This window comes from Mobula hypostoma, chromosome 2, assembly GCF_963921235.1.
Source record: "Mobula hypostoma chromosome 2, sMobHyp1.1, whole genome shotgun sequence".
Lineage (NCBI taxonomy): Eukaryota > Metazoa > Chordata > Chondrichthyes > Myliobatiformes > Myliobatidae > Mobula > Mobula hypostoma.
The window spans coordinates 127726561-127740126 of NC_086098.1; the positions used below are offsets into that span (position 1 = coordinate 127726561).

At 40.2% G+C, this 13566-nt stretch overlaps 1 protein-coding gene across 5 annotated transcripts in view; it reads right to left on the bottom strand.

Annotated features, from left to right (window-relative positions):
* The window catches only part of kif6 (kinesin family member 6), a 611249-nt gene that overhangs the window by 268956 nt on the left and 328727 nt on the right, over positions 1-13566 (bottom strand). For all 5 annotated transcript variants that reach the window (XM_063040644.1, XM_063040642.1, XM_063040641.1 and 2 more), the window contains one exon: positions 5762-5864. In XM_063040644.1, the coding sequence (XP_062896714.1) occupies positions 5762-5864 (103 nt within the window). The remainder of the gene's footprint in view (positions 1-5761; positions 5865-13566) is intronic.

Sequence of the window (13566 nt, forward strand, 5' to 3'; positions counted from 1 at the left end):
CCACTGCAATTTCCGTTACTTTACTGAAATACTGCTACGTCAGACTTTACTTTCTCCTTATCAGATTTCAAGTTGAACTCAATCATTTGTGATCACTGCCGCTTAAGGGTTCTGTTCCTTAGGCTTCCTAACCTCCTCCATTTCATGACATAATACCCAATCCAGCATAGCTCATCCATCTTTACTATACCAGAGATCTGTTCAGGGGGCTGATACAGGGGCTGTCCTTGAGCCTGGTGTGATATGTATTTTCCTTTACAATACAACTGTAATGGTAAAAGAAGGAGGCACAGACACAGTGGTGGCATTCACAAGAAACTTTGGGACCATTGTGTTAACTTGTCCAAAAGCTAGGGCTCACTGACAGATTTAACTTCTAATTACACTGCATATTTTACATCAGACACATATTAATCTTGCATTTTCCACAGCATTTTTAATGAGAGTGATTAATTAACTTTAGCTTGAGTTGTAATGCATTTGCAATTGTGGTAATGATAATATGACCACATTCATTTAGAAACATAGTATGACAGGGATTTTATTTTCAATGTCACGATAGGTGTATGAAAGTATGTTAGGTTATTAAAGTTGGAAATGTAGATGGCAAGTTTTGCCAGATCTCACACTCATGTTAAGTATGAGCATTAGCAGATGATTCTGAGTGCAAGGAACAAATTGCCAGGGTTTCAAGCATTCTTAGCTTAATGCTCAGTCAATAGTAAATCTCTTTTAGCCAATGAATGATAAATGTCTGAAATAATCTGCTGAACAAGAAAATACTGCGGCAAGTTCTTAGATTGTATATAAGGAATTAGAAGGATAAGTTTTGATTTTCTTTTATCCCTGTACTTTGATTTTTCGAATTCTCACCACACAAAAAATCTCTTGACATCAAAACAGATTGTCAACCCCTTATTCATAAGTAACTACCATGAGCTTCCTCCACAGATTCCAGCATGATCCACATAAATCAAAATATTGCAACCTTGGAACAGGGCCCCCTTAATTTCTCCAGCAGTTCATAAGGATAGACATCCTGGAAAGCCATGGATTCGCTGGGAGCACTGAGACCTATTTTTAGGTTTTCTGGGGCAGGATCTAATTTAAGCAGTTCATAGATGGGAAACTGTTGAAATTCCTGAGAAACTGCAGTTTCTTGCTTCATTATTAATCGCAGAATGTAAGCATTTGTTTTCATTTACAGTTTTCAACATGAACTAATCATCCATCATTGCAACAGATATCTTCTTTATGCCTCTACATTTTCTAAAATATTGTATCACTTTGATTTTTAAACATGACCCTTTTCACTCTCCTTTTTTGAGTTGGTTCGGAGGAACATGGTGGGAGGGTGAAGTAGAAATAGCTGTAAGGGCTTCACCCAGGAGGCTATTCTTTGTCTTCATGTCTAGACAGTGAGTGTTGTATATATTCTGACACTGAAGTATATTCCATCAATTTTCACTTGGATGAGTCTATTTTCCAAAAGAAAAATTATTATATTCCTGTGATCTAACATTACTTTTATAGGACACAAACATAAGAAGCTGTTTAATTCTCAAATAATTTGTATTTCACAATCAGAATCTGAATCAGAACCAGGTTTATTATCACTGACATATATAGTGAAAATTGTTGTTTTGTGATATCAGTCACAGTCCAGTACATAAAAATTAATATAAATTACAGTAAAAATATATAAAAAATAAACAAATAGAGGAAAAAGACAGCAATCAGAAATCTGATGGCAGAGGGGAAGAGACTGTTCCTAAAATGCTAAGAGTGCATCTTAAGGCTCCTGGACCTCCTTATTGATTGATGGCAGTAATGAGAAGACCATAAGACAAAGGAGCAGAAGTTGGCCATTCGGCCTATCGAGTCTGCTCCGCTATTTTATCATGAGCTGATCCGATCTCTCATTTAGTTCCACTCCCCCGCGTTCTCACCATAACCTTTGATGCCCCGGCTACTCAGATACCTGTCAATTTCTGCCTTAAATACACCCAATGACTTGGCCTCCACTGCCGCCCGTGGCAACAAATTCCATAGATTCACCACACTCTGGCTAAAAAAAAATTCTTTGCATCTCTGTTCTGAATGGGCACTCTTCAATCCTTAAGTCATGCCCTCTCGTACTAGACTCCCCCACCATGGGAAACAACTTTGCCACATCCACTCTGTCCATGCCTTTCAACATTCGAAATGTTTCTATGAGGTCCCCCCTCATTCTTCTAAACTCCAAGGAATACAGTTCAAGAGCGGACAAACGTTCCTCATATGTTAACCCTCTCATTCCCGGAATCATTCTAGTGAATCTTCTCTGTACCCTCTCCAACGTCAGCACATCCTTTCTTAAATAAGGAGACCAAAACTGCCCACAGTACTCCAAGTGAGGTCTTACCAGTGCCTTTTAGAGCCTCAACATCACATCCCTGCTCTTATATTCTATTCCTCTAGAAATGAATGCCAACATTGCATTCGCCTTCTTCACCACCGACTCAACCTGGAGGTTAACCTTAAGGGTATCCTGTACGAGGACTCCCAAGTCCCGCTGCATCTCAGAACTTCGAATTCTCTCCCCATTTAAATAATAGTCTGCCCATTTCTTCTGCCAAAGTGCATAAGCATACACTTTCCAACATTGTATTTCATTTGCCACTTCTTTGCCCATTCCTCCAATCTATCCAAGTTTCCCTGCAGACTCTCTGTTTCCTCAGCACTACCGGCCCCTCCACCTATCTTCGTATCATCAGCAAACTTAGCCACAAAGCCATCTATTCCATAATCCAAATTGTTGATGTACAACGTAGAAAGAAGCGGCCCCAACACTGATCCCTGCGGAACACCACTGGTAACCGGCAGCCAACCAGAATAGGATCCCTTTATTCCCACTCTCTGTTTCCTGCCAATCAGCCAACGCCCTATCCACGTATGTAACTTTCCCATAATTCCATGGGCTCTTATCTTGTTGAGTAGCCTCATGTGTGGCACCTTGTCAAAGGCCTTCTGAAAATCCAAATATACAACATCCACTGTATCTCCCTTGTCTAACCTACTTGTAATTTCCTCAAAAAATTGTAATAGATTTGTCAGGCAGGATTTTCCTTGAAGAATACCATGCTGAGTTCTGCCTATTTTGTCATATGCGTCCAGGTACTCTGTAACCTCATCCTTGACAATCGACTCCAACAACTTCCCAACCATCGATGTCAAGCTAACAGGTCTATAATTTCCTTTTTGCTTCCTTGCCTCCTTCTTAAATAGCGGAATGACATTTGCAATCTTCCAGTCCTCTGGAACCATGCCAGAATCTATCGACTTTTGAAAGATCATCGCTAATGCCTCCACATCTCCACAGCTACTTCCTTCAGAACATGAGGGTGCATTCCATCTGGTCCGGGAGATTTATCTACCTTTAGACTATTCATCTTCCTGAGTACTTTCTCTGTCATAATTGTGACTGCGCACACTTCTCTTCTCTGCCACCCTTGAGTGTCCGGTATACTGCTGATGTCTTGCACAGTGAAGACTGATGCAAAATACTCGTTCAGTTCCTCCGCCATCTCCTTATCTCCCATTACAATTTCTCCAGTATCATTTTCTATCAGTCCTATGTCTACTCTCACCTGTCTTTTACTCTTTATATACTGCTTTAAATGCTTTTAGTATCCTCCTTGATATTATTTGCTAGCTTCCTTTCATAGTTCATCTTTTCCCTCTTAATGACCTTCTTAGTTTCCTTTTGTAAGCTTTTAAAAACTTCCCAATCCTCTGTCTTCCCACTAATTTTTGCTTCCTTGTATGCCCTCTCCTTTGCTTTAACTTTGGCTTTGACTTCTCGTCAGCCACGGTTGCATCCTTTTTCCATTCGAAAATTTCTTCTTTTTTGGAATATACCTATCCTGGAATATACCTATACCTGGAATATACATGCCCAAAGAGGGCATGTCTTTGTTGGTGAGGATTCTTCATAATGGATGCTGCCTTCTTGAGGTATCGCCTTTTGAAGATAATGGGGAGGCTGGTGCTCATGATGAAGTTTACAATGCTCTGCAGTATTTTCTGATTATGTGCATTGGCACTCCATACCAGACGGTGAAACAACCAGTCAGAATGTTCTCCACGGAAAATCTGTAGAAATCGGCCAGTCTTTGGTAATGTACAAAATCTCCTCAAACACCTGATGAAATATAGCTGCAGGTGTGCCTTATTTATAATTGCATCGATATGTTGGGCCCAGGATGGATCTTCAGAGATACTGACACTCAGGAAGTTGAAACTGCTCGCTCTTTCCACAGCAGACCCCCTGATGAGAACGGCTGTGTGTTCTCCCGATTTCCCCCTCCTGAAGTCCACAATTAATTCATTCATCTTACTCCCGCTGAGGGCAAGGTTGTTCTTGCAATGCCTCTCAATCAGCCAATCTATCTCACTCCTGTATGCTTCCTTGTCACCATCTGAGATTTTGAGAACAGCTGTGACATCGACAAATTTATAGATGGTGTTTGAGCTGTGTCTAGTGACACAGTCATGAGTGTAGAGAGAGTACAACTCCTACCTTGATATGTGAAAGATAATTATGGGCTGTCCAGATTATGTGCAAAGTGTGCGTAACTTCTTGACTATTCTGTTTAAAAGAATGAGGGTTGACCTTATTCAAGCATATTAGATCTCAAGGAACTATATGGGGAACTATAACCCTATGAGTCCATGATCATATTCAGTGGCAAGGTAGGCTCAAGGGCTGAGTGGCCTACAGGTGCCACTACCTTCCTGCATTCTACAGAATGTAGATTCTGCATTATAACATTGTGTAAAGCAGGACAAAAAAATGTTCTGTTTTCACATGTGCACAAAAGCAACATGGAAGCAAATGTATATTGTACCCTGTTCCTAAAATATGGTTTCATTTACTTTAAGGGTGTTTAATTTCAGAACTAAGAATGATGCAGAGGTGTTACTGCACTGTGCGTCTGACATAGCTGAACAAGTGAAATACCTTTTTTTGAGTCATACAGTCATTGAAACTTACAGTTCAGAAAAGGGGCCTTCGACCTACCATCCCCCGCAACCATCAGAAAGCAATCCTTCGCAATTTTCCTTGTAACCTATTCTCCCCACATTCTCTTCAATGGCCCTCATATTCTACCACTCACTAACACACTAGGAGATATTTACAGTGACTAAGTAACCAATCAACAAGCATATCTTTGGACCAGGAGGACCCACGTAGAGTTCCCTGGAGAACATGTAAACTCCACACAACTCTAAAGAAAGGGCTATAAGATAAGATGGACTTCTGACCTCACAATCTACTTTGTCATGACTTCACACCTTATTGTCTGCCTGCATGCACTTTCTTTGTAACTGTAACACTATATTCATCATTCTGTTACTGCTTTCCCTTTGTAAAATCCCAATGTACTGATACGAGGAAATGATCTCTATGGATGGCATGCAAAACAAAGTTTTTCACAGGACCTCAGTACATCCAGTTTACATGGATTCCTGCAATGTGACACCATGGCTCTGCTAGCTGTGCAACTATTACCTTAGTTTTAATGAACACCACATTTATCTGAAGAAACTTCCATGACGACAAGAGTCAGCTTTACTGGTGCTCATTCTCAAGGAAGGATTTTCAATACTTCATCACTGTTTCTCATATTACTCATTGGGAGAATCATGCAGCGGTAACCAATTTTTAAACAACAGATAATCCTTTTTGTCTTATAGGGACTGTTCAGTGGTGACTCACCTCTGCTTCAAAAGATGTTTGTTGTCTTCAATGGTTATATTGTCAGCATAGTCTCTCCTGAAGATCTCAAAAGCTTCCTGACGTCCAAGTGACATTTCTCCTGCTGAGGATAAACAGAAGACAGAACCATTAAGTAAGTATATTCATTGTAAATTTCTGCACATAAATATGATGTTGATCATAGAAATGTCTTAAACAGAGACAGCAGCTAAATTTCATTTGGAGTTTGAAGAGATTTGATTTGTCACCTAAAACACTCGAAAACTTCTACAGATCTACCGCGGAGAGCATTCTGACAGGCTGCATCACTATCTGGTATTGCGGGGGTAGCTAGGGCATAGAATGGAAAGAAGCTACAGAAAGTTGTAAAATTAGTCAGCTCCATCTTGGGTACTAGCCTCCATAGTATCCGAGATACCTTCAAGGAGTGGTGCCTCAGAAAGGAGGCATTCAATATTAAGTACTCCGATTATCCAGGCCATACCCTCTTCTCATGTTTACCATCAGAAAGAAGGTACAGAAGCCTGAAGGCACACACTCAGCGATTCAGGAACAGCTTCTTCCCTTCTGCCATTTGATTCCTAGATGGCCATTGAACTCACAAACACTAATACTTTAAAAATATTTTTTCTGCTTTTACACTACTTTTAATTTAACTATTTTATATTCTTATATAAACAAATTTCACAATATATGCCAGTGATATTAAAGCTAATTCTGATTCTGAAATTTTAAAAGGTCAGTCATCAAACACATTAATGGGTTTCAATTTTACTGAAAAAAACAGCAGAAATATTTTAACTTCATGTTAATTTTACTGCATAACTAAAATGTATAACTTCCACCAAGAGGTGAAATTTCTTCTATCACATTTGTGTTTTTTATTTGCCCATTTTTTTGGGGATGTGGACATTGTTTGGTGTGTCTGTCCGTCCGTCCATTTATCCATCCATCAGTCCGTCTATCTACCTACCATCTATCTGCCAACTAGTGGAGTGATGTCGCAGCAACAACTTGGTACTTAATGTCAGTAAGAGCGAAGAGCTGATTGTGGACTTCCAGAAGGGTAAGACAAAGGAACAAATAGCAATCCTCATAGAGGGATCAGAAGTAGAGAAAGTGAGCAGTTTAAAGTTCCTGGATGTCAAGATCTCTGAGGATCTAACCTGGTCTCAACATATCGATGCAGTTATAAAGAAGGCAAGATAGTGGCTATACTTCATTAGGAGTTTGAAGAGATTTGGTATGTCAACAAAAACACTCAAATACTTCTAGATGTACCGTGCAGAGCATTCTGACAGGCTACATCACTGTCTGGTATGGGGTGGCTAGAGGACATGACCACAAGAAGCTGCAGAGGGTTGTAAATTTAGTCGGCTCCATGTTGGGTACTAGCCTACAAAGTACCCAGGACACCTTCAAGGAGAGGCATCTCAGAAAGGCAGCGTCCATTATTAAGGACCTCCAGCACTCAGGGCATGTTCTTTTCTCACTGTTGCCATCAGATAGGAGGTACAGAAGCCTGAAGGCACACACTCAGCAATTCAGGAACAGCTTCTTCCCCTCTGTCATCCGAATCCTAAATGGACATTGAACCCTTGGACACTGCCTCACTTTTTTTAATATATAGTATTACTGTTTTTGCACAATTTTTAACCTATTCTATATATGTATACCATAATTGATTGTTATTTATTTATTATTATTATTGTTTTATTTTTTTCCCTCTTCATTGAACTGCTGCTGCTAAGTTAACAAATTTCTCGTCACATGCTGGTGATAATAAACCTGACTCTGATTCTATCTTTCTATCACCTATTACTGATTGCCCTTGAGAAGGTGGTGGTAAGCTGTCTTTTGGAACCACTTCAGTATTTGTTAAAGTAAAGGCAGCTTATGGTGCTATAGGAAGGAGAGTTCTGGTACGTATTGGTGAACTGGCTCATTATTGTCACTAGGTGAAGTACAGTAAAAAAGTTGTTTTGCACGCCATCTATAGAATTCATTTCATCACATCAGCACATTGATGTAGTACAAGGAAATATAAGTTTACAGAGAAAGTACAGTGCAGGCACCAACAAGGGGCGAGGCTATTACAAGGTACATTGTTACGTTTGTAGGTCAAGAGTCCATCTTATCATATAAGAGGTCTGTTCAATAATCTTCTTATGGTTTGATAGAAGCTGTCCTTGAGCTGGTGGTATGTTCTTTTACACTTTTGTGCCACGGTTTTTCCTCACTGTCTATGTGCAGCTTAATGCCCAGTTACGATGAGGGAACAGTCGCAAAATATTTCCAAGTCAGGATGGTACGTGGCTTGGAAAGGAACTCATGTGCTCCTTGCTGGTAAAACTTGAAGAGTGTTTAAAACATATGCAGCAAGCAGACCAAAATTAACCACCAACATTCAAAGATTCAAAGTACGTTTATTATCAAAGAATGTATACAACCTTGAGACTAGTTTGCTCACAAGTAGCCACAGGAAATCCAGAAAGAACCCAATTGAAGGAAGAAAAAATAAAAATAACAATAAAAACACCCGATATGCAAGAGAAAGAGAAAAAACACAAAAAAAGCACAAATCAGGCAAATAATTGAAGCCAACAACAACATTCCAAACCAAAATTGGGTCCTCAGATCCAAACCCCAAGTAGGCCCAAAGCTTCACTTGTCAGTTCATTCATCATATTAGTGGGCACAGAGCACAGCAACCAGGACAGTCTTCATAGCCTCAGCACCATGGAGAGAGGAGTGAACTTTACGGAGAGAGGAGTGAACTTTGCGAAGAGAGGAGTGAACTTTGCGGAGAATGAGTGAAATTGGCTTTCAACCTGTATCCTGACACCCAGTCTTTTCAGTGTCCTGACGAAGGGTCTCGGCCTGAAACGTCGACTGTACCTCTTCCTAGAGATGCTGCCTGGCCTGCTGCGTTCACCAGCAACTTTGATGTGTGTTGCTTGAATTTCCAGCATCCGCAGAATTCCTGTTGTTTGCTTTTCAGTCTATCTGGATTAGCACTTAAATTGATCAAACAACAGAATAGCGAATGGCTCCAGCGCCCTGGGCAGAGAATTGAACATTAGGGAAAGTGAGTGAAATTGGCTTTCTCCTCTGGTCTGGGCCGGCATTTAAATGATCTAAACAGCAGATGTACCTTGCACCAGGAATTGGCTGCAACAAAAGAGACTCAGGACCTAGATTGCCTGCTGCCCAGCCCGAAACTGCTCTTCAAATCAACTTGTTGCCTAGAGCGATCCAGTCTCGCACCCGGGCCAGTTGTACCGGCATCGAATATCCTCTGCCTGGGCCCGACTTCTCCTCTCAGTGCCCAAAGCGACCCAACTTTGCACCTGGCCCAGTTGTACGAGCATTGGAACTCCACCTGCAGTGATTCTGCAACACACCACATCGGCATATCCTGTGAACTCACCTCGCCATCACTGTTTGTGGCGATAATTTAATAGAATTTACCTCAGAAAAGGCATTTTTAATGATGTTTTTAGTCAGATATCTTAACTTTTTAACTACCAGTGAGCTGACATGTGTTCGGTAGTGCCATCTTAACCAGAAGTTTGCTGATTACACATAAACCAAAGTGGGTTCAAAAATATGTACTCAAATAAGTATATTATGAGGCCCCAGACTGATGAGCTAATAATTCTTTCAGTAATGGGCTACTTCTTTAAACTACCATGAGGCCCTCACCAAAACCCTTTTTGATTCACACACTGTAGATGTATGCATATATGCAAACAGGAAGAAGCCTAAGATTTGGGGTAAGATAGGGCCAGCAGTCACGAAGCTGATCGCCATCTGGTGAAGTGGAGGAGAGCTCTGGTTCTTGAGTGAAAAATCTCAGCCAATGAGATGTGAGGTGCAGTGGTGTCTGAAGGAGGGGAGAAAAGTAACAGTGCTTATTGGATGGGATACTGCCCACAACAGTGCCAATAAATGGCTGTCTAGGGTGAGCTTCATAATGGGCACTCTCAAGACAATGTGTACTAGTTTTCCCAGCAAACAGGATGTTGCATGTAAAGTGATCACATTTGATGCACAAGAGTGAATTTCAACTGCAAGTGATGGCTCAAATCTCAGAGATGGCACAATTTGACCCAAAAATGGCCACATTTACTTTTCACTTGGGATAAAATCAACTTTCATTCACATAGAGGTGAAAAAAACAGCAGCACTAGAAATTTACAAATTAGACATCCAAATTTATCTGCCAGAACGTTTGAGAATATCTGATTTGAGAAGCTTTACCTACTCTTTGTAACAAACTAGTCATAAAGTTATAGAAATAAATAGCATGGAAACAGGCCATTTGGCACACCTCATCACAGTGACTAGTGGAGACAATCCAATTAATCCCACCTTCCAGTGCTTATCCCACACACTTCTATGTCTGGGTCATTCAAAAGATCATTTGGACACCTTTTGAATGCTGTCAGTGACTCTGCTTCCACCACTCTCACTGGCAGAGTATTGTAGGTTCTGGCTGAAAAAGATCCTCCTCAGATCCCCTCTAAATCTCTTACACCTTGACGTATATCAAAGTCAAAGTAAAATTTATTATATGTATACATATACTGTAAGTTATCACACAATATCTTGAAATTCATTTTCTTGCAGGTATTTACAGGAAAATAAACAAAATTTATGAAAAAAAACTGCACATAAAGTCTAACAAACACCAATTTACAAAAGAATACAAATTGTGCAAATAAAAAATAAAACATGAGTTGTAGAGTCCTTGAAAGTGAGGCTGTAGGTTGTGGAATCCATTCAGATTTGTGGTGAGTGAAGTTAGTTATCCATGGAGATTCAGTTCCTGATGGTTGTAGTGTAATAATTGTTCCTGAACCTGGTGGTGTGGTGAAGGAGGCTCCCGTGCAAAAAGAGTACATAGCCTGGATGATGCAGGACCTTGATGACGGATGCTGCTTTCTTGTGACAACACTCCTTGTAAATGTTCTCAATGGTGGGGAATGCTTTGCCTAAGATAGACTGGGCTATATTCCCCAGTTTCTGTAGCCTTTTCTGTTCCTGGGGATTGACGTTTCCATATCAGACTGATGCAGCCAATTAAAATACTCTCCACTATGCATCTATAGAAATTTGTTGAAGTTTTTGGTAACATGCCTAATCTATGCAAACTTCTAAGAAAGTAGAGGCACTCATACTTTCATTCTAATGGCACTTACATGCTGGAATTGGAACAGATTCACTGAAATGATAACACAGATAAGTTTAAAGTTACTGATACTCTCCACCGTGAATCCCCAAATAAGGGCTAGCTCATGAATCTCTGCCTGCCTCTCCCTGTAGTAAATTATGAGCTCTTTGGTTTTGCTGACGTTGACTAAGAAGTTGTTGTTGTGGCACCGTTCAACCAGATTTCCAATCACCCTCCTATATGCCAATTCATCACCATCTTTGACTCGGCCAAATGTTGGGTGTCATATGTATGTGAACATAACAGGCAGAGGTAACCAGGCCTAACTCTGGATTTTTGTTGAGCAAAGAGCAGGTAGGCTTTGCAAGTATCAGTGAATGAGAAAACATTGGTGGAGAACAAGCCTAAAGAAACAGATGGAAATCCTGCCAGAGGTAGCTGCATATCTTAGGTTAGTTAGAGATGAAAAGTCAATTCGGAGGGAGCTACCAGCAATAATGAATTAAACTTATTCGCTGTGATCCACGTTTATAGACAATAAAAATGAGTTAAATCACTTTCTGTTATGTCAACACTGAAGTCAGTGTGGTAGTCGAGTACTGAACAGCAGAGTGATCACATTATTTGCTATCAATCTGAAGACTGGATTAGATAAAGATGAATAAATAATCCAGAGAGAATTTCTAATCCCACTGTGGCAGTTTAAATATACTTAATAAAAATCTAATCTTAAAACTCTGCTAATAGTACTGTTGAATAGCAAACCCCTAGATTGCTATAAAATTTTATCTGGTTATTCATATCCTTGGAAAACAAGTAAAACTGTAGTGGACAAAATGGAAATGCCGAATGAACTCAGCTGTTCAAGCAGCATCTGTGGAAAGAGATGCTCGTTCAAGTTTCAAGTAATAAATCTTTAATCAGAGATATATTCTAATCTGATCCAGCCAAGTTGTAATTCCAGACACGAACAATGCAGCTGACTCTGGGTTAACCTCCTCAATGATCCAGCAAGTCACCCAGTACAATTAGTGCTGTACTGACTGAATGGCTTGCTAGGTCAATGATGAGGTTATTTTGAGTATGATTTTATTAAATTCTACCATTGCATGAAATTATACAGAGTATATATCCTACAATAAGCTGGCTCATTCAAAGACTTAAAAAGTCACAACTAACTGGCAACAGCTGCAGGTGCTGCTTGAACCACTAAATTCCCCAGCAGATTGTTTCTTGCTCTAAATGTAACTGCATGTTCATTATTATCTATTCAAACTGATAAGAGATTCCACCTCCTCCACAAATTTGACCGCAGCTCAGTTGGTATACATCCAAGCCAGAAATAGAAGGCCCCAGTCTCCACAATACATTCAGGCTCACATCCAAGCTGATGCTTCAAGTAACACCCCTGAACCTTTTACTTTTATCTGAAATTCCCATTTCTCAAAATTGTAGCGTTCTTGTCAGTGTCCATACCAGTATCTTATTTCTAGTCTTATTTCTTGCGTTATTGAAAATTGTACAAGACATGGTAGCTGAAGGTAGTGCCCTTTCCTGTGCAGAATGACACTGTGTATGCGAAAACTGAGGTATGGACCTATGGAGTGTTGACGAACAAAGGAAACTGGAAAGTGGCATTTGGGAAAATAAGGCCAAGAACATCATGATACAACTTTATAATATTTTGGTTGGGAGATACCTAGAATATTGTGTCAAGTTCTGGTTGCTATACCACAAGAAGGATGTGAAAGAAATGGGAAAGGTACAGAGGATAGTCAACAGGATGTTGCTTGGATTGGAGCATTTCATAGTCACAGAATTATACAGTACAGATACAGTCCACTCATCCATGCTAATCAAAATGTTTACTTGAACTAGCCTTATTTGCTTGTGGAAAAAAATAAACAGTTGATGTTTTGTGCAGGGACCCTTCATCAGGACTGGAAAGGAAGGGGACAAAAGCTAGAACGAGAAAGTGAGGGAGAGGAAGAGCTACAAGCTGGCAGCTGATAGGTAAGATCAGGTGAGGGGGAAGATGGATGGGTGGGGAAAGAGGATGAAGCTGAAAGGTGATAGGTGGAAGAAGGGCTGAAAATGAAGAAGGGATCTAATAAGAGAGGACAGTAGATCATGGAAGAAAGGGTCAAAGGAGGAAAGCAGAGCGAGATATTTTCCCCTAGGCATCCAAGAGGGAATAGGCTTAAGGTGAGAGAGGGGCTGAAGGTTGGAATGTGTTGCCTGAAGAGGTGGTTACGTAGGGAAAGTCATGAGGGAGGAGCCAGATCATTTGAGACGTTCAAGGTGCAGATTGAAAGGTTAAGGAATTATGAGGAACTGGCACTCTTTCTACGCTCATGATTATATGGCTAAGTAGAGCTCAAATGCTAGCTATAGATTTCCCAATGACCCTTAGAATCAGAAGCAGATTCAGGGTTATTATCATTGACATATGATGTCAAATTTGTCCTTGTGAGCAGAGTATAGTAAAGAAATAAAAATTTCAATAAGTTAGGAATTAAATAAATACTGCAAAAGCTGAATAGTGAGACAGTGTTCCTGGGTTCACAGATCATTCAGAAATCTGATGGCAGAGGATAAAATTACTGATGGATACCGACTTTTTGAGGCA